Source organism: Eschrichtius robustus, chromosome 8, assembly GCF_028021215.1.
Source record: "Eschrichtius robustus isolate mEscRob2 chromosome 8, mEscRob2.pri, whole genome shotgun sequence".
Taxonomy (NCBI): Eukaryota; Metazoa; Chordata; class Mammalia; order Artiodactyla; family Eschrichtiidae; genus Eschrichtius; species Eschrichtius robustus.
The window spans coordinates 13777822-13798649 of NC_090831.1; the positions used below are offsets into that span (position 1 = coordinate 13777822).

General features: G+C 40.6%; 1 protein-coding gene across 3 annotated transcripts in view; it reads right to left on the reverse strand.

Moving 5' to 3' along the window:
• Positions 1 to 17716: 17716 nt before the first annotated feature.
• RALA (RAS like proto-oncogene A) overlaps positions 17717 to 20828 on the reverse strand; it is a 72342-nt gene continuing 69230 nt past the window's right edge. For all 3 annotated transcript variants that reach the window (XM_068550351.1, XM_068550349.1, XM_068550350.1), the window contains one exon: positions 17717 to 19683. In XM_068550351.1, the coding sequence (XP_068406452.1) occupies positions 19561 to 19683 (123 nt within the window). In that variant the 3' untranslated portion in view covers positions 17717 to 19560. The remainder of the gene's footprint in view (positions 19684 to 20828) is intronic.

Sequence of the window (20828 nt, forward strand, 5' to 3'; positions counted from 1 at the left end):
TGTGCATTAATTTTGTATCCTGCTACTTTACCAAATTCATTGATTAGCTCTAGGAGTTTTCTGGTAGCATCTTTAGGATTCTCTATGTATAGTATCATGTCATCTGCAAATAGTGACAGCTTTACTTCTTCTTTTCCGATTTGGATTCCTTTTATTTCTTTGTCTTCTCTGATTGCTGTGGCTAACACTTCCAAAACTATGTTGAATAATAGTGGGCAACCTTGTCTTGTTCCTGATCTTAGTGGAAATGGTTTCAGTTTTTCACCATTGAGGACAATGTTGGCTGTGGGTTTGTCATATATGGCCTTTATTATGTTGAGCAAAGTTCCCTCTATGCCTACTTTCTGCAGGGCTTTTATCATAAATGGGTGTTGAATTTTGTCGAAAGCTTTCTCTGCATCTATTGAGATGATCATATGGTTTTTCTCCTTCAATAGCACTTTGTTTATCTATCCATCACTTGATGGACATTGGGGTGTTTCCACTTTTTGGCTGTGATGCATAATGCTGCTGTGAACATTTATGTACAAGTTTTTGCATGGATGTATGTTTCCAGTACTCTTACGTATACACCTAAGAGTGAAATTGTTGGATCATATGATCACTCTATGTTTGACCTTTTCAAGAACTGCCAAACTGTTTTCCAAAGCAGCTATACTATTTTACATTTTCACTAGCAGTGTGTGAAGATTCTAATTTTTCCACATCCTCACCAATACTTATTATCTGTCTTTTGGATTATAGCCATCCTAGTGGGTGTGAAGTAGAATCTCATTGTGGTTTTGATTTGAATTTCCCTAATGACTAAAGATATTGAGCATTGTTTTTTTTTTTTTTTTTTTTTGGCTTTTAAAAAGTCTTTAATTTTATTTCCATCAGAAGTATGTGAGACTTCTAGATTCGATATAACCTTGCCAAGCCTGCATACTATATATGCATATATATGTATATATGTATGTATATATATATATATTTTAGTGTAGTTGATTTACAGTGTTGTGTTAGTTTCTGGTGTACAGCAAAGTGATCCAGTTATATAATTTTATTACAGGATATTGAATATAGTTCCCTGTGCTATACAATAGGACCCTGTTGTTCATCCATACTATATATAATAGTTTGCATCTGCTAATCCCAAACTCCCAATCCATCCCTCCCCCACCCCATCCCTTGGCAACCACAAGTCCGTTCTCTACGTCTGTGAGTCTGTTTCTGTTTCGTAGATAAGTTCATTTATTTATTTATTTACTTACTTACTTACTTTACTTACTTACTGCACTGGTGGCTTGTAGGATCTTAGTTCCCTGACCAGGGGTCAAACCTTGGCCCATGGCAGTGGAAGCGTGGAGTCTTAACCAGTGGACCACTAGGGAGTTTTGTGTCACATTTTATTTTTTTTAATGATTATTTATTTATTTTCTTATTAGTCTTCCATTTTATACACATCAGTGTATACATGTCAATCCCAATCTCCCAATTCATCACACCACCACCACCCACCCCCTGCTGCTTTCCCCCCTTGGTGTCCATACATCTGTTCTCTACATCTGTGTCTCTATTTCTGCCCTGCAAACCAGTTCATCTGTACCATTTTCTAGGTTCCACATATATGCGTTAATATACGATGTTTGTTTTTCTCTTTCTGACTTACTTCACTCTGTATGATAGTCTCTAGATCCATCCATATCTCTACAAATGACCCAATTTCGTTCTTTTTTATGGCTGAGTAATATTCCATTGTATATATGTACCACAACTTCTTTATCCATTCGTCTGTCGATGGGCATTTAGGTTGCTTCCATGACCTGGCTATTGTAAATAGCGCTGCAATGAACGTTGGGGTGCATGTGTCTTTTTTTTTTAAATTTTTTATTTTTTTTAATGCTGTTCTTGTCTGCTTACATTCTTTTTATGTATGTATGGCTGTGTTGGGTCTTCGTTTCTGTGCGAGGGCTTTCTCTAGTTGGGGCAAGTGGGGGCCACTCTTCATCGCGGTGCGGGGGCCACTCTTCATTGCAGTGCATGGGCCTCTCACTATCCTGGCCTCTCGTTGCCGAGCACAGGCTCCAGACGCACAGGCTCAGTAATTGTGGCTCACGGGCCGAGTTGCTCCGCAGCATGTGGGATCTTCCCAGACCAGGGCTCGAACCCACGTCCCCTGCATTGGCAGGCAGATTCTCAACCACTGCGCCACCAGGGAAGCCCGCATGTGTCTTTTTGAATTATGGTTTTCTCTGGGTATATGCCCAGTAGTGGGATTGCTGGGTCATATGGTAATTCTATTTCTGGTTCTTTAGGGAACCTCCATACTGTTCTCCATAGTGGCTGTATCAATTTACATTCCCACCAACAGTGCAAGAGGGTTCCTTTTTCTCCACACCCTCTCCAGCATTTGTTGTTTGAAGATTTTCTGATGATGCCCATTCTAACTGGTGTGAGGTGATACCTCATTGTAGTTTTGATTTGCATTTCTCTAATAATTAGTGATGTTGAGCAGCTTTTCATGTGCTTCTTGGCCATCTGTCTGTCTTCTATGGAGAAATGTCTATTTAGGTCTTCTGCCCATTTTTGGATTGGGTTGTTTGTTATTTTAATATTGAGCTGCATGAGCTGTTTATATATTTTGGAGATTAATCCTTTGTCCGTTGATTCATTTGCAAATATTTTCTCCCATTCTGAGGGTTGTCTTTTCGTCTTGTTTATGGTTTCCTTTGCTGTGCAAAAGCTTTGAAGTTTCATTAGGTCCCATTTGTTTATTTTTGTTTTTATTTCCATTACTCTAGGAGGTGGATCAAAAACTATCTTGCTGTGATTTATGTCAGAGTGTTCTTCCTATGTTTTCCTCTAAAAGTTTTGTAGTGCCCGGTCTTACATTTAGGTCTCTGATACATTTTGAGTTTATTTTTGTGTATGGTGTTAGGAAGTATTCTAATTTCATTCTTGTACATGTAGCTGTCCAGTTTTCCCAGCACCACTTACTGAAAAGACTGTCTTTTCTCCATTGTATATCTTTGCCTCCTTTGTCATAGATTACTTGACCATAGATGCGTGGGTTTATCTCTGGGCTTTCTATCCTGTTCCATTGATCTATGTTTCTGTTTTTGTGCCAGTACCATATTGTCTTGATTAGTGTAGCTTTGTAGTATAGTCTGAAGTCAGGGAGTCTGATTCTTCCAGCTCCATCTTTTTCCCTCAAGACTGCTTTGGCTATTCGGGGTCTTTTGTGTCTCCATACAAATTTTAAGATTTTTTGTTTTAGTTCTGTAAAAAATGCCATTGGTAATTTGATAGGGATTGCATTGAATCTGTAAATTGCTTTGGGTAGTGTAGTCATTTTCACAATATTAATTCTTCCAATCCAAGTCATTTTCACAATATTGATTCTTCCAATCCATTTTCACAGTATTGATTCTTCCAATCCAATCCAACATGTATATCTCTCCATCTGTTGATATCATCTTTAATTTCTTTCATCAGTTTCTTATAGCTTTCTGCATACAGGTCTTTTGTCTCCCTAGGTAGGTTTATTCCCAAGTATTTTATTCTTTTTGTTGCAATGGTAAATGGGAGTGTTTCCTTAATTTCTCTTTCAGATTTTTCATCATTAGTGTATAGGGATGCAAGAGATTTCTATGCATTAATTTTGTATCCTGCAACTTTACCAAATTCATTGATTAGTTCTCGTTTTCTGGTGGCATCTTTAGGATGCTGTATGTATAGTATCATGTCATCTGCAAACAGTGAAAGTTTTACTTCCTCTTTTCCAATTTGTATTCCTTTTATTTCTTTTTCTTCTCTGATAGCCATGGCTAGGAGTTCCAAAACTATGTTGAATAGTAGTGGTGAGAGTGGACATCCTTGTCTTGTTCCTGATCTTAGAGCAAATGCTTTCAGTTTTTCACCATTGAGAATGATGTTTGCTGTGGGTTTCTCGTATATGGCCTTTATTATGTTGAGGTAGGTTCCCTCTATGCCCACTTTCTGGAGAGTATCATAAATGGGTGTTGAATCTTGTCAGAAGCTTTTTCTGCATCTATTGAGATGATCATATGGTTTTTCTTCTTCAATTTGTTAATATGGTGTATCACATTGATTGATTTGCGAATATTGAAGAATCCTTGCATCCCTGGGATAAATCCCACTTGATCATGGTGTATGATCCTTTTAATGTGTTGTTGGATTCTGTTTGCTAGTATTTTGTTGAGGATTTTTGCATCTATATTCATCAGTGATATTGGTCTGTAATTTTCTTTTTTTGTAGTGTCTTTGTCTGGTTTTGGTATCAGGGTGATGGTGGCCTCATAGAATGAGTTTGGGAATGTTCCTTCCTCTGCAATTTTTGGGAACAGTTTGAGAAGGATAGGTGTTAGCTTTTCTTTAATCCTGGACTTCTGTTCGTTGGAAGATTTTAAATCACAGTTTCAATTTCATTACTTGTGATTGGTCTGTTCACATTTTCTATTTCTTCCTGGTTCAGTCTTGGAAGGTTATACCTTTCTATGAATTTATCCGTTTCTTCCAGGTTGTCCATTTTATTGGCATAGAGTTGCTTGTAGTAGTGTCTTAGGATGCTTTGTATTTCTGCGGTGTCTGTTGTAACTTCTCCTTTTTCATTTGTAATTTTATTGATTTGAGTCCTCTCCTTCTTTTTCTTGATGAGTCTGCCTAATGGTTTATCAATTTTGTTTACCTTCTCAAAGAACCAGCTTTTAGTTTTATTGATCTTTGTTATTGTTTTCTTTGTTTCTATTTCATTTATTTCTGCTCTGATCTTTATGATTTCTTTCCTTCTGCTGACTTTGGTTTTGTTTGTTCTTCTTTCTGTAGTTCCTTTAGGTGTAAGGTTAGATTGTTTATTTGAGATTTTTCTTGTTTCTTGAGGTAGGCTTGTATAGCTATAAACTTCCCTCTTAGAACTGCTTTTGCTGTATCCCATAGGTTTTGGATTGTCGTGTTTTCATTGTCATTTGTCTCTAGGTATTTTTTGATTTCCTCTTTGATTTCTTCAGTGATCTCTTGGTTATTTAGTAATGTATTGTTTAGCCTCCATGTGTTTGTGCTTTTCACGTTTTTTTCCCTGGAATTCATTTCTAATCTCATAGCGTTGTGGTCAGAAAAGATGCTTGATATGATTTCAATTTTCTTAAATTTACTGAGGCTTGATTTGTGACCCAAGATGTGATCTACCCTGGAGAATGTTCCGTGCGCACTTGAGAAGAAAGTGTAATCTGCTGTTTTTGGATGGAATGTCCTATAAATATCAATTAAATGTATCAGGTCTATTGTGTCATTTAAAGCTTGTGTTTCCTTATTAATTTTCTTTTTGGATGATCTGTCCATTGGTGTAAGTGAGGTGTTAAAGTCCCCCACTATTACTGTGTTACTGTCGATTTCCTCTTTTATAGCTGTTAGCAGTTGCCTTATGTATTGAGGTGCTCCTATGTTGGGTGCATATATATTTATAATTGTTATATCTTCTTCTTGGATTGATCCCTTGATCATTACTTAGTGTCCTTCCTTGTCTCTTGTAACATTCTTTATTTTAAAGTCTATTTTATCTGATATGAGTATAGCTACTCCAGCTTTCTTTTGATTTCCATTTGCATGGAATATCTTTTTCCATCCCCTCACTTTCAGTCTGTATATGTCCCTAGGTCTGAAGTGGGTCTCTTGTAGACAGCATATATATGGGTCTTGTTTTTGTATCCATTCAGCAAGCCTGTGTCTTTTGGTTGGAGCATTTAATCCATTCACGTTTAAGGTAATTATCGATATGTATGTTCCTATGACCATTTTCTTAATTGTTTTGGGTTTGTTTTTGTAGATCCTTTTCTTCTCTTGTGTTTCTCACTTAGAGAAGTTCCTTTAGCATTTGTTGTAGAGCTGGTTTGGTGGTGCTGAATTCTCTTAGCTTTTGCTTGTCTGTAAAGCTTTTGATTTCTCCATGAAATCTAAATGAGATCCTTGCCGGGTAGAGTAATCTTGGTTGTAGGTTCTTCCCTTTCATCACTTTAAGTATATCTTGCCACTCCCTTCTGGCTTGTAGAGTTTCTGCTGAGAAATCAGCTGTTAACCTTATGGGAGTTCCCTTGTATGTTAGTTGTCATTTTTCCCTTGCTGCTTTCAATAATTTTTCTTTGTCTTTAATTTTTGCCAATTTGATTACTATGTGTCTCGGCGTGTTTCTCCTTGGGTTTATCCTGTATGGGACTCTCTGTGCCTCCTGGACTTGGGTGGCTATTTCCTTTCCCATGTTAGGGAAGTTTTCGACTATAATCTCTTCAAATATTTTCTCTGGTCCTTTCTCTCTCTCTTCTCCTTCTGGGACCCCTATAATGCGAATGTTGTTGCATTTAATGTTGTCCCAGAGGTCTCTTAGGCTGTCTTCATTTGTTTTCATTCTTTTTTCTTTATTCTGTTCCGCAGCAGTGAGTTCCACCGTTCTGTCTTCCAGGTCACTTATCCGTTCTTCTGCCTCAGTTATTCTGCTATTGATTCCTTCTAGTGTAGTTTTCATTTCAGTTATTGTATTGTTCATCTCTGTTTGTTTGTTCTTTAATTCTTCTAGGTCTTTGTTAGACATTTCTTGCATCTTCTCAATCTTTGCCTCTATTCTTATTCTGAGTTCCTGGATCATCTTCACTATCATTATTCTGAATTCTTTTTCTGGAAGGTTGCCTATGTCCATTTCATTTAGTTGTTTTTCTGGGGTTTTATCTGTTCCTTCATCTGGTATATAGCCCTCTGCCTTTTCATCTTGTCTATCTTTCTGTGCATGTAGGTTTTGTTCCACAGGCTGCAGGGTTGTAGTTCTTCTTGCTTCTGCTGTCTGCCCTCTGGTGGATGAAGCTATCTAAGAGGCTTGTGGAAGTTTCCTGATTGGAGGGACTGGTGGAGGGTAGAGCTGGCTGTTGCTCTGGTGGACAGAGCTCAGTAAAACTTTAATCCACTTGTCTGCTGATGGGTGGGGCTGGGTTCCCTCCCTGTTGGTTGTTTGGCCTGAGGCGACCCAACACTGGAGCCTACCCGGGCTCTTTGGTGGGGCTAATGGCGGACTCCGGGAGGGCTCACGCCCAGGAGTACTTCCCGGAACTTCTGCTGCCAGTGTCCTTGTCCCTTAGTGAGCCACAGCTGCCCCCCGCCTCTGCAGGAGACCCTCCAACACTAGCAGGTAGGTCTGGTTCAGTCTCCCCTGGGGCCACTGCTCCTTCCCCTGGGTCCCAATGCTCACACACTACTTTGTGTGTGCCCTCCAAGAGTGGAGTCTCTGTTTCCCCCAGTCCTGCAGAAGTCCTGCAATCAAATCCCGGTAGCCTTCAAAGTCTGATTCTCTAGAAATTCCTCCTCCCGTTGCCAGGCCCCCAGGTTGCGAAGCCTGACGTGTGGCTCAGAACCTTCCCTCCAGTGGGTGGACTTCTGTGGTATAAGTGTTCTCCAGTTTGTTAGTCACCCACCCAGCAGTTATGGGATTTGATTTTATTGTGATAGCGCCCCTCCTACCGTCTCATTGGGGCTTCTCCTTTGTCTTTGCATGTGGGTATCTTTTTTGGTGAGTTCCAGTGTCTTCCTGTCGATGTTTGTTCAGCAGTTAGTTGTGATTCTGGTGTTCTCGAAGAGGGTGTGACAGCATGTTCTGCTACTCCGCCATCTTGAACCAATCTCTGTGTGTGTCATATTTTAGATTGCACATATGAGTGATATGATATGTATTTATCTTTCTCTTTCCGACTTTACTTAGTATGATAATCTTCAGGTCCATCCATGTTGCTGCAAATGGCATTATTTCATTCTTTTTTATGTGTGAGTAATACTCCATTGTATATACATATACCACATCTTCTTTACCATTCATCTGTCCAGGGACATTTAGGTTGTTTCCATGTCTTAGCTCTTGTAAATAGTGCTGCTATGAACGTTGGGGGGCATGTATCTTTTTGAATTATAGTTTTGTCTGGAGATATGCTCAGGAGTGGGATTGCTGGATCATATGGCAACTCTATTTTTAGTTTTCTTGAGGACCCTCCATACTGTTTTCCACAGTGGCTGCACCAGTTTACATTCTTACCAACAGTGCAGGAGGATTTCCTTTTCTCCACACCCTCTCCAGCATTTGTTGTTTGCAGACTTTTTAATGATGGCCATTCTGACTGGTGTGAAGTGGTACCTCATTGTAGTTTTGATTTGCATTTCTCTGTTAATTTGTGATGTTGAGCATCTTTTCATGTGACTATTAGGCCATCTGTCTGTCTTCTTTGGAGAAATGTCTGTTTAGGTCTTCTGCCCTTTTTTTTTGATTGGGTTAGCTGTTTTTTTGGTATTGAGCTGCATGACCTATTTGTATATTTTGGTGATTAATCCCTTGTTGGTTGCTTCATTTGCAAATATTTTCTCCCTGTCTGTAGGTTGTCTTTTCACTTTCTTTATGGTTTCCTTTGCTGTGCAAAAGCTTAGAAGTTTAAGTCCCGTTTGTTTATTTTTGCTTTTTTAAAAAATCTTTATTTTATATTGGAGTATAGTTGATTTATAATGTTGTGTTAGTTTCAGGTGCACAGCAAAGTGATTCAGCCATACATATACATATGTATGGTCAAAGGACACACATAGTTTGAAAGAGAGGAGATGGAAAAAGGTATTTCATGCAGATGGAAATGACAAAGTGGGTGTAGCAATACTCATATCAGACAAAATAGACTTCAAAACAAAGACCACAAAGAAAGATAAAGAAGGACAATGAAACAGAGAAGGAGTCTCTTGTAGGCAGCCTACTGTAGGCTCTTGTTTTTCATCCAATCTGCCACTCTGTCTTTTGACTGGAGCATGTAGTCCATTAACATTTAAGGTAATTATTGATAGATATGTATTTATTGCCATTTTAAACCTGTTTTCCAGTTGATTTTGTATTGTTTCTTTGTTCCTTTTTCATTTTGTTTCTCCTATTGCAGCTTGATAGTTTTCTTTTGTATTATGCTTGTGTTCTTTTTGATTTTTGTGTATCTATTGTATGTTTTTGATTTGTGGTTACCGTGTTTCTCAAGTATGTTAATCCCTTCCTATGGCGACTTGCTTTAGACTGATAGTCATATAGGCTCAAACAGATTCTAAAAAAACAAAATCTACATTTTCTTATTCTCCTCTCCGATGTTTTATGATTCTGATGTCCTCTTTTACATCTTCATGTTTATCCTTTCGCTGTTCATTGTGCTTATCACTGCTTTCACAAAAATATTTTTATTTTTATTTTTTTAATTTGTGTACTGTCTAATTTGAGTGATTTAGTTTCCAATTGTGATTTTCTCTTTCCCATAGATTCTTGCTGCTTTTCTATTTAGAGAAGACCTTTCGATATTTCTTTTAGGGTAGGTTTAGTACTGCTGTGTTTCTTTAGTTTTTGCTTGTCTGAGAAATTCTTTCTCTCTCCTATTCTAAATTATATTCTTGCTGTGTAGAGTATCCTAGGTTGCATATTTTTCCCTTTTAGAACTTTGAATATGTCTTACCACTCCCTTCTGGCCTGCAACGTTTCTGTAAAGAAATCAGCTGATGTCCTTATGAGGGTTCCCTTGTAATTAACTGTTCTTCTCTTGCTGCCTTTAGAATCCTCTCTTTAACTTTTGCCATTTTAATTACAATATGCCTTGGTGTAGGTCTGTTTGGGTTCATCTTGTTTGAGACCCTCTGTCCTTCCTGTGCTTGGATATCTGTTCCTTTCTTTAGGTTAGGGAAGTTTTCAGCCATAATTGCTTCAAATACATTTTTGATCCCCTTTTCTCTTTCTTCTCCTTCTGTGCCCCATATTATACATAGATTGACATGCTTTATATTATCCCATAGGACTCTTATATTGCTTTCATTTGTCTTTCTCTCTGCTGTTCTGATTGGTTTATTTCCATTATTTTATCTCCCAGATCACTTATTGATTCTTCTGCATTATTCAATCTGCTATTCATTGCCTTTAGCTTAGCTTTTGTCTTGGCAAATGAGTTTTCTAATTTTTTTTGGCTACCCTTTATATTTTCTAGTTCCTACAGTAATCTGCATTTCTACTGGTAACATTTCTTAATTACTTCAGTATTTTCATTATCTCCCTTTTGAACTCAGTATCTACTAGACTGAATAGTTCTGTTTCATTGTTCTTTCAGGAGAATTCTCTTGATCTTTTAGTTGGGAGTTGTTCCTCTGCTTCTTCATTTTACTTACATTTCTCTGACTCTATGAATTTAGGAGAAACAGTGATCTACTGTGGTCTTAAAGTGCTGTTTATATGTGGGAGTGTCCCTGTGTGGCCTCCGTGAGTCTAATATTTTTGGTGCGAGGGCTGTTTTTAGTAGGGGTGTCCGCTGCATCTTTCCTCAGTGTGTGCTGGCCATTATCCCCTTGATAGGGGGTTTGACTGGTGTTTTGATGACCACAGCCTGCACTGGCTATTGAGCAAGTCCTCCTCTTTGCTCTGTGGTTGTCACAGCCCTGTCAGGGGCAGGGTCTGCTTCCCAGCTGTTGGAGTAGAAGCCTCCACATCTGTTTCTGAGCTTCGGTTTGAGGCAGGAAGGATTGGAGTGCTCCTGCTGGGACAGGAGCCCCAAGGATTCCTCCGCTGGAGATTTCCACCCAGGAGTATTTTCTGTGCTGTCACCTGACACCTGTTGTGTGGACTCACACAGGACACTGTTGTTTGCACTGCCCTCAGCCTCACCTCTACTGTGGGGATGCAGGCAATTGGCCTGGGTGTCCCTCAGGTGCTGTGTTCCCATAGCCACCAGCACTGATCTGTAGGCGCAGATCCCCTGAAGTCAGGTATCAGGACCACAGGAGTCATGCACCTGGATTTGCTGTGGGAGCTGTGGAAGCAGCCCAGCACCCAGCCCAGCCTCCAAGTGTGTGTGCCCACAGAGCCCACAGCTGCTAAGGCCAGACCCGTCCCAGCCGAGGAAACACCCATAGTCCACTTGGATGTCCCACAGGCACTGAGCTTACAAAGCTGCTGGTGGTGGCATAAATCCATGGATGGCATGCTGTGGCGAGAGAGCTCAGATTTCAGCCCTGCTTCCTAAGTCATGCGGCCCCTCAGCTCTGATTTCAGCCCCGCCTCCATGTGTGGGCCAGCCCCTGGTGCTTGACTGATCCCAAAGCTCGTAGAGGTGGCACCATGCCAGCTGAGAGCACGCTGAGACATAGGCTGCTATGGAGGACCCCGCCCCTCCCTTCGTGTGCCCCTTAACAATGGTGCTTCGCTTCTGTGGTGGGCCTGGTCTTCTTCCACCTAAGCCACCAGTTGCGGCCTGTGCCATGCTCTAGCCCCTTCAGGCTGTTTCCATGCAGCCAACCCTGTCCTCTCCCTGGGTCTGTCCTCTGAAGCCAGAGTTTCAGCATCCCGCCCCTGCATGCACCAGCTGATGTGAGTGTCAGGCTGGGGAGTGCAGACAGGTGGCACGGACCCCCTGTGCAGGTGTCGCTCTCCTCTGCCTGCCGCAAACCGGCTGTTGCACTCTCCTTCCAGCCTCGGAAGCTCCCTTTCTATCCTGGCTGATTTCCCTTCCAGTGAGGGGCCTTCCCAGAGTGCAGGAACATTTCCTCTTTCACAGCTCCCTCCCAGGGGTGCAGATCCTGTTCTGATTTCCTTTTCTTTTTTTTTCTTTCATCCCACCCCTTATGTGGAGATTGCTTGCACTTTTGGGTGTCTGAGATATGCTGCCAGTGTTAAGTAGCTATTCTGTGAGAATTGTTCCACATGTAGATGTGTTGTTTTTTTTCTAATTTTTTTTTTTTTTAATATTTTAATTTATTTTTGGCTGCATTGGGTCTTCATTGCTGCGCACGGGCTTTTCTTCAGTTGCAGTGAGCAGGGGCTACTCTTCATAGCCCTTCTCATTGCAGTGGCTTCTCTGGTTGCTGAGCACGGGCTCCAGGTGCACGGGCTTCAGTAGTTGTGGTTCACGGGCTCTAGAGCGCAGGCTCAGTAGTTGTGGCGCATGGGCTTAGTTGCTCCGCGGCATGTGGGGTCATCCAGGACCAGGGCTCGAACCCATGTCCCCTGCACTGGCAGCTGGATTCTTAACCACAGCGCCACCAGGGAAGCCCCTGTAGATGTGTTTCTGATGTATTTGTGGGAGGAGGTGAGCTCCATGTCCTTCCACTCCACCATCTTGATTCTGTCTCTGAGCATCTTTTCATGTGCTTATTGGCTATTTGCATTTTTTTTTTTTAGGAAAAAAATGTTTTTGGATCTTTTGTCCATTTTTTTTTTAAATTTTATTTATTTATTTATTTATTTATGGCTGTGTTGGGTCTTCGTTTCTGTGCGAGGGCTTTCTCCAGTTGCGGCAAGCGGGGGCCACTCTTCATCGCGGTGCGCGGGCCTCTCACGATCGCGGCCTCTCTTGCTGCGGAGCACAGGCTCCAGATGCGCAGGCTCAGTAATCGTGGCTCACGGGCCCAGCTGCTCTGCGGCATGTGGGATCTTCCCAGACCAGGGCTCGAACCTGTGTCCCCTGCATTGGCAGGCAGATTCTCAACCACTGTGCCACCAGGGAAGCCCCTTTTGTCCATTTTAAATTGGGTTATTTGTCTTTTATTGTTGAGTTTTTAAAAATATAGTCTAGATGCAAGTTCCTTATCAGATATATTATTTGCAAATATTTTCTTTCATTCCGTGGGTTGTATTTATGCTTTCTTGATGGTATTCTCTGAAGCACAAAAGTTTTAAATTTTGATGAAGTTCAATTTTTTTCTCTTTTTTTTTTGGTGTGTGTGTTATAGCGTAGAAGGCTTTGCCTAATCTAAGGTTATAAAGATTTACTTCTCTTCTAAGAATTTTGTAGTTTAGTTCTCACATTTTAGGTCAGTGATCCATTTTGAGTTAATTTTTGTATATAGTATGAAGAAGGAATACAGTTTCATTCTCTTATTTGTTGCTATCCAGTTGTCCCAGAACCATTTTGTTGAAAAACTATTCTTTCCCATTGAATTGTCTTGGCACCCTTGTCCAAGAGGGATTGACTATAAATGTGAGGATTTGTTTTTGGACTCTCAATTCTATTCTGTTGATCTATTTGTCTGTTCTTATGCCAATACCACAGACTTGATTACTCTAGCTTTGTAGTAAGTTTTGAAATCAGGACTTTTTTTTTTTCAAGACTGTTTTGGCTATTCTGAATCCCTTGAATTTACATATAAATTTTTAAATTTTTCTTTATTTTCTTTATTTTTTTGGCTGCGTCAGGTCTTTGTTGCTGTGCACAGCCTTCTCTCTATTGGTGGCATGTGGGCTCTCTCTAGTTGTGGTGCATGGGCTCCAGGGCACGTGGGCTCCAGGGCACGTGGGCTCCGTAGTTGCGGCGCACGGGCTCCAGGGCACGTGGGCTCTGTAGTTGTGGCGCACAGGCTCCAGGGCACGTGGGCTCTGTAGTTTGCGGCACGCGGGCTCTCTCATTGAGGCATGCGAGCTCAGTAGTTGTGGTGCACGGGCTTAGTTGCCCCGCGGCATGTGGGATCTTATTTCTCCGACCAGGGATCGAACCCATGTCACCTGCATTGGAAGGCGGATTCTTTACCACTGGACCACCAGGGAAGTCCCTGTCATCTGTTAATCTTCTTTGGTGAAGTGTCTGTTAGGGTCTTTGGCCCATTTTTAAAATTGGCTTATTTTCTTATTGTTGAGATTGCAGAGTTCTTTGCATATTTTGGATAACAGTCCTCTAACAGGTGTGTCTTTTGCAAATATTTTCTCTTGGTGGGCGATTTGTCTTCTAACTCTCTTGATAGTGTATTTAATTTGCATTTCCCTAATGGCTAGTGATGATGAACATCTTTTCATGTGTTTGCCATTTAGTGAAATATCTGTTTATGTCTTTTGTCCATTTTCTAATTGTTTTTTTGTTTAATGTTGAGTTTTGAGAGTTCTCTATATATTCTAGTTATATGGCCTTTTTTGGCTACATGTAATCATATATTTAAGAAAATTAATTTCAATTATGTGCATAATACATGATTGCATTCTTCATTTAAAAACGAAGATAAAGATAGATAAAGTTTAAACCCTCAAATCCTTTCCCTTTTCACCATCCTCTCATGGGTAACCATTATTACGTATTTCAGGTATATCCATCTAGATTTTAAAAAAAATAGCTTTCTCAAGATAAACTCAGAGCATGTATATGGTGTTGTTCGTATGTGGGTTTTACAAAAAAGTTGTAATGTTTGTATCGTGGTGCAAGATGCATTTTTGACCCAAGAATATTGTAGAGATCTCTCTGTGCTGATAAATATCTCTAGTCTGTTCGTTTGAACTGCTGTATATAGCATTGATGGTCTGACTATGTTAGGTTTATTTAGCCATTCCTCAGTTCCTAGACATTTAGGTAGTTCTCAGTGTTCCTTAGTAAATAATGCCACAGTGACCCACCTTGTGCGTGACTCTGGGCACATATGCAATTGTTTTCTTAGAGAGAGAGAGAAAAAGGGAATTTTGTGAATATTGAGGTGTGTGCTTTTTATATTTGAGTAGATCCTGCCATATTGCCCCCCCAGAATGTTTTTCCCCCCACCTTGGCCAACAACTGCATATCTTTTGACTATAACACCCACCCACTATTTTGTATCCCAACTGTCTACCAACTGCAAAGAGGAGGGATATCTGAGGTGGGCCTTGAACAGGAGTGGGATTTAGACATGTTGCTGGTGAGAGTCACACTTATTGAGTGCCTTCTATGTCACAGGGTGTGTACCCACACGCTTTCGGTCCATCCCTACTTATTAGGAATTGTCATTGACTGGAGGAGACTAAGGAGGCATGGAGACTAAGTTCAAAGCGAATTCTAAGGTCCCCTCTAAGCCGACTTCTAGGGTCCAGGAAAACCATCTAAGTAGCTTTCCACCGAATCGGCGTCCTTCACAAAGATCAGTCCATAAACAACAAACAGATTTGGCATGTGATGGTGCAACACTCAGGGCGATGGCCTGCAATTCCTTGCACTTCCTCCGTAGAGAAGCCCTCTCCCAGCAAAGGCCCAGGAGAAGTTAGCTCTCATACCTGCTCCTTTCTCTTCCAATTCAACAAGGCTTGACTCTTACTTTTTGGCTGTTGCGAACATTTTGCCCTTAGGAGCATTTTCTAACTGCTAGGAGCTTGTGAGCACCTAAACGCTTCAGCTGTTTGCTTTCCTTGGAGCTTTTGATAAAAGTGATCTTGTTTTTCTGTCAGATTAGTTGTGCAAGTTATCACGGGTCTCAGGGCCTCTCTTCAACAGATTTTATTTTTTGGCCGTGCGGCTGGAGGGATCTTAGTTCCCCGACCAGGGATCGAACCCGTGCCCTCAGCAGTGAAGTGTGGAGTCCTAACCACTGGACTGTCAAGGCTTCCCTTAAACAGACGTTAGATGCTCTCTGGGCCCCTCTCTCTCCCCAGAAATGGTGCTTCTGTAGGGACTGAGAATACAGACCGCTGAATGTCCCTCCCCGCCCACCTCCTGTCTATAGGCAGTTGTCCACAACAGCTGCACTCAGGGCTGCTTGAGCAAAGGACTCGGAAATTATTTTGCAGTTAAAGAAATACGGGAGGAAGGTTTCTGGCCTGCCAAAGAATGCTGCCTCTTTACTGACGTTATGGAAAAAGCACTGTTAAGGCTGACTCCAGAGCTGAGCTCTGCACAAGGTTTTCCTTCCCGCACTTGATCTTTCTCTTAGCAACCAGGCTGTAAGCGCAAGAGGCCTCTTCTGTTCATAGCAACCTCTGCAAACTCTCTGAAGGCAATCACTGACTAGGTGGCTGCAGCCTTGGGGGAATCCTGGATATTTCCCACAATAGTACGGGCCACTGAATAATTAATTCTAGTCTCCACTCTACTCCTCTGTGCAGTGATTCAGAGCATGGACTCGGGAGCCAGACTTCTTTGCTTCCAATCCCAGTTAATAATTTTACCAGCTTTGTGGCCCTGGGCAAGTTATTCAACAGCTCTATGCCTCAGTTTTTCCATCTGCAAAATAGGGGCTAAGGACAGCACCTACCTCACAGGGTTAATAATAGGTTAAAAAATATAGGGAGGGCTTCCCTGGTGGTGCAGTGGTTGAGAATCTGCCTGCCAATGCAGGGGACACGGGTTCGAGCCCTGGTCTGGGAAGATCCCACATGCTGCGGAGCAACTGGGCCCGTGAGCCACAACTACTGAGCCTGCGCGTCTGGAGCCTGTGCTCCGCAACAAGAGAGGCTGCGATAGTGAGAGGCCCGCGCACTGCAATGAGGAGTGGCCCCCGCTCGCCGCAGCTAGAGAAAGCCCTCGCACAGAAACGAGGACCCAACACAGCCATAAATAAATAAATAAATTTATTAAAAAAAAAAAAAATAGGGAGTTCCCTGGCAGTCCAGTGGTTAGGGCTCTGTGCTTCCACTACAGGGGGCCCAGGTTTGATCCCTGGTCAGGGAACTAAGATCCTGCAAGCCGTGCATGGCGCATATAGAATACACTGTGTGTTTGCTATTATATGAATTTACAAACATAACAAATAGGGGGTCTAGCCCCGTGTAAGGAGACCTAGACTTAATCTCTAATTCTTTAAAAACTTCTTTTCCTTTCCTTATGCATGGAACACATAGGTACTTTCTTCAGTGTGAATGTCTGTACTTGTCCCAAACTCACGTCTGTCCTTCCATCTGTTGTATTCCCAGCAGTGCCCACAGTAGGTGGTCCGTAAAAACCTATCGAAAACTAAAAGGGCATGAAGGAAGACCTCCATTGACCTGCCACTCTTCACTTCCAAAGTAATTTGCTAAAGGGGACTTGGGTTCTCCATTAGCTTCAGGTGCAATTCAGACTCCTTAGCCCATGTCAACCCTTAGGACTTCATGAGCTATCTTCCCCGCCTGTGTGGGCAGCCAGGTGAATCTGCTCTAACACTGGATTAAATAAAAAGGATTACTTTGAAAACTTTAGAGGAAGTTTTGGTAAATAGTTTTACTCTTAGGGCAGTTAGATGAGGTTGCCGAATTTTTTTACATCCTTGTCACAGAATTTTGAAAATGACATTCCGATTCACTTTGAGACGACTTAATCTAAGCTTTGTTTGGTACCTAACATTTAACATCATGCCCATTATTGGTGTTAAAAATGGGTCCACACAGTGAGATTAAAATGATGCCATTTAGAACTTAAATGTGTTCATTCTGGCACTGCTTATGAGTTAAGTAGGAAATTAAAATGAATTGGATTTTGAGGGGTTGTGTTCAGTGTTGGGCCAGATCGTTTCTAACCCACAGGCCGTGTGATGATTAACAGGCCACTATTTCCCAGCAGACATCAGATGAGAGAGAACGGCCCGAAGTGTGATGAAACGGTAGGGGGGTGGTTTCTCCTGCCACAATTTGGAAATTCAAGCATCCCTGGAGATCATTCTGATTTAGAAAATGAATATAAAGCTGCCACCTACCCACTCTGGAGTGGAGTAGTATTCTAAAAGTAGTGTATACATTTGTGACTTTCGCGACAGCAGAAGAGAGTGTCTTCCGTGCAGTTCTGCACGTGGGGCTCCTCCATTTCTGAGCCTTGATTAAACCTGAGCAATGATGATCCTGACTGAGGAAATCTGGCACAGAATTCTTCTCACACAGAAGTCCTTCAACTAATGGCTCAAAAGATTTAGTTGTAGTCAAGTCTCTGGTAAGGATGCCCAGGTTGCTAAATCTGAATTTTACATGTTATATTGTAAACATCAAGTAACACCACAAACATTTAAAAAAAGAAAGTTTATTGGTCTTTAAATGGCTCAAATTGCAAATAAACCAATCGGGTAGTGGCATCAGCCTAAGACATGTGATGCATCTTTGTCATTTGGCTTCATAGCACCTCAGTACCCAGGAGAGGAAAGGTCTTAAAGCAAAGTCACAATGTTAGTGGTTAGGACCCCTGGTTAAATGAGACTGCAACAAGTACACACGGAGATCGCTGGGCCCACGGGGCCGCGCTTACATTGGTAACTTTAATTCTGCACATGGCACAGCCTATGAAAAATATGAAAGATGTACATCTCAAACCCTTTAAGGACAAATATTTAATATGACAAGCCGGATGTAATATCTAAAGAGTTCAGTTCCTAAATAGCCTATTTTTGTTAACTTTACGTACACATCTGTCACCTGGAACGCTTGAACACATCTTTGACTTGCTGAAATTAGGACTGAGCAAAAAGAAAGAAAAACTTTGTTGAATCAAACTGTCCTAGTCCCATTACAAAGAAAAGAAAAATCTGACAGTGGTAAGTTTCCCATTGAAATTATGGCCCTCCAGCGGGCACGCCATACAGTGGGGACACAGCCTACTGTTTGGTGCCAGACATGTTTTCTGCACTATCCTCGGGTTTGGTTTGGTTGTTCGATGTTAACTTCAGGAAAACGTAGAAACAGTGTTCTTCATTACGAACACAGCCTACAAATAATCCCACTAACTCCCGTACAAACTGTAACCTCGGGAATACAAATTTAGAAGTTAACAGATGGTGAGCACGACTTCTCCGAAGTGTTCTAGTGCAAAACGCGTTAGCACTGTCCACGCTTTTCCTGTGCCCTGCTCCAAGGAGATCAGAATCTTAACACAAGCTCACCACCTGCAGAAAGGGATTTCCAGGGACCAGCATCTTAAAGAAAGAGGGTTCACTGAGACATAACTGGTACTGAATGCTCATAGTCTAAAATTATCTTACAAGTAGACACTGGTCCTTCATTTTAAACTACCTTACACTTAATTAAAAGCAATCAAGAAGCTCTGGAACCTTACTTTCAAGAACCAGAGTATGGCACACAGTTTAAATTTGGACAGACTCCTCCCAGTAATTTCTTGAGAATCTTCTATACAAAAGTTGTCCTCCATCCTGACATATATTCTCTCACCAGGACACATGGGCAATGGGCCCACGGCAGAGTGAGGACACACCCAGAATGATGTAAGTGGGTATCTTTAGGTTTCTAAATTAAGGCATATTAAAAAATTTCCATGTACAAGTTTACACCACTTTTCTAAGTTAATCACCGGGTAGTTAATGCAGGTTCACAGATGAATTACTCTCAATTGAACTATATGCAACAATCATGCCAGTAACTTTTTCTTCTATATTTTGCATAACAATGGTTAAAAAAAAAGTGGTACAGTTTAACTATCATGTTCACAATTGTCATTTGTCAAGGCAGTAGAAGACCAAGACATTTTAAAATGATATAAAATTTAAGCTTTATAATAAACCAGAGGAAGTAGCCTTTCCTCCCATTGCCCACCCCCATCTCACCTCTTGATAGTTCAAGAAAGACTGCCAGCAAAACACAAGTGCCCACGCTACATTCAGGACTGTGATACATGTAGGCAATTATGAAATAAGTTGAACTTTGCTTCTTGATGAAGCCACATTAATTTCTTTTTTAAGTGAATTTGACTTTCAGTGCAGTTCCAATTCATGCTTTTAGAGATACATAACAATTTCCAAAATGTTTAAGTAATTTCAGTCAATTGAGCCTTCAGTGGCAAAGCTTATAAATTATATTTCTTAGTATGGTCAAGATAGATAAGAAAGGAGTTTGGGCTTTGATTATAAAATGCAGCATCTTTCTCTTATTCTCTTGGCTAAACTTTTCCTCTTCTTTTTCCCATTCTTTTCTTTGCTGTCTTCCATCTTTCTGGCTCGAATTTCCCTCATTAAATCAAAAAATACCTAGAAAGAAGAAAATAGGATAAATAAACCAACTAGATCATATGTGCCTGGAATTTCTCTGAATCACAACAGTAAACCTTGGGAATGTTGTATGAATATTTAGGAGCTGTTTGGGGAGTACAGAGAGAGGAAAGCACCTAAGTAAAGCCTGCTTCTCCAAGTATATTGAGAAAATGGGAAAAATGAATTTGGTAAAATGTGTTTACATAATATAACATAATCTTTCCATCTGAATTTTCAAGATAAAAATGAAAAAAGCACTACAAGTGAGGCTAGCTCCAAAGATACAAAACTCAATGGATTACATTTGAGTAATTTATAATTAGTAATGTATTTTATCAATTAAATTTTAAAGTAATTTGTGTTTAATAAAATTTACATTTAATAACCTGGTTTTCTTCAGCCCTGTTTTAAAAAACAGCTGTGGAAAATGACTGCTTCCTTTATCGTTCTGATACCAGGCACTAGAAAACAATTTTGTCTGTTGCACTATATTTGAGGATTTATCAATTCTTGTTTGATGTCTAGAAATTGGCAAATAATGGGAGATATTACCATAATAATTTAAAAATTACTACTGTAACAATTCAAAAGTTCAATATCAATAACAAATGTCTGAGTACACACTGAGAAGGGCCTAGAAGGATGTGGACTCACACTGTACACAAATAGTCATGAGTGTGTGGATGATGAGTGGATGAATAACTTCTATGGGTCACACTTTTGCATTCTGGATTAAAAAAATGATTACTTCTAGAATAAAACTTGATAAGACTAAAAACAGACAAATTCAAGAAAACTGAAATCATATCAAGCATCTTTTCTGACCACAATGCATAGAAATCAACTACAAGAAAAAAACTGTATAAAATAACAGAAACATGTGGAGGCTAAACAATATGCTACTAAAACAACCAATGGATCACTGAAGAAATCAAAGAGGAAAGCAAAAAATACCTAAAGACAAATAAAACGAAAGCATGTAGCAATAACAAAATATATCTTGTATACAAAATATAGAAAAATCTCAAACAACCTAATCTTACACTTAAAGCAACTAGAGAAAGAAAAACAAACAAAACCCAGTTAGTAGAAGGAAAGAAATCATAAAGATCAGAGCAGAAATAAATAGAAACAAAAAACAA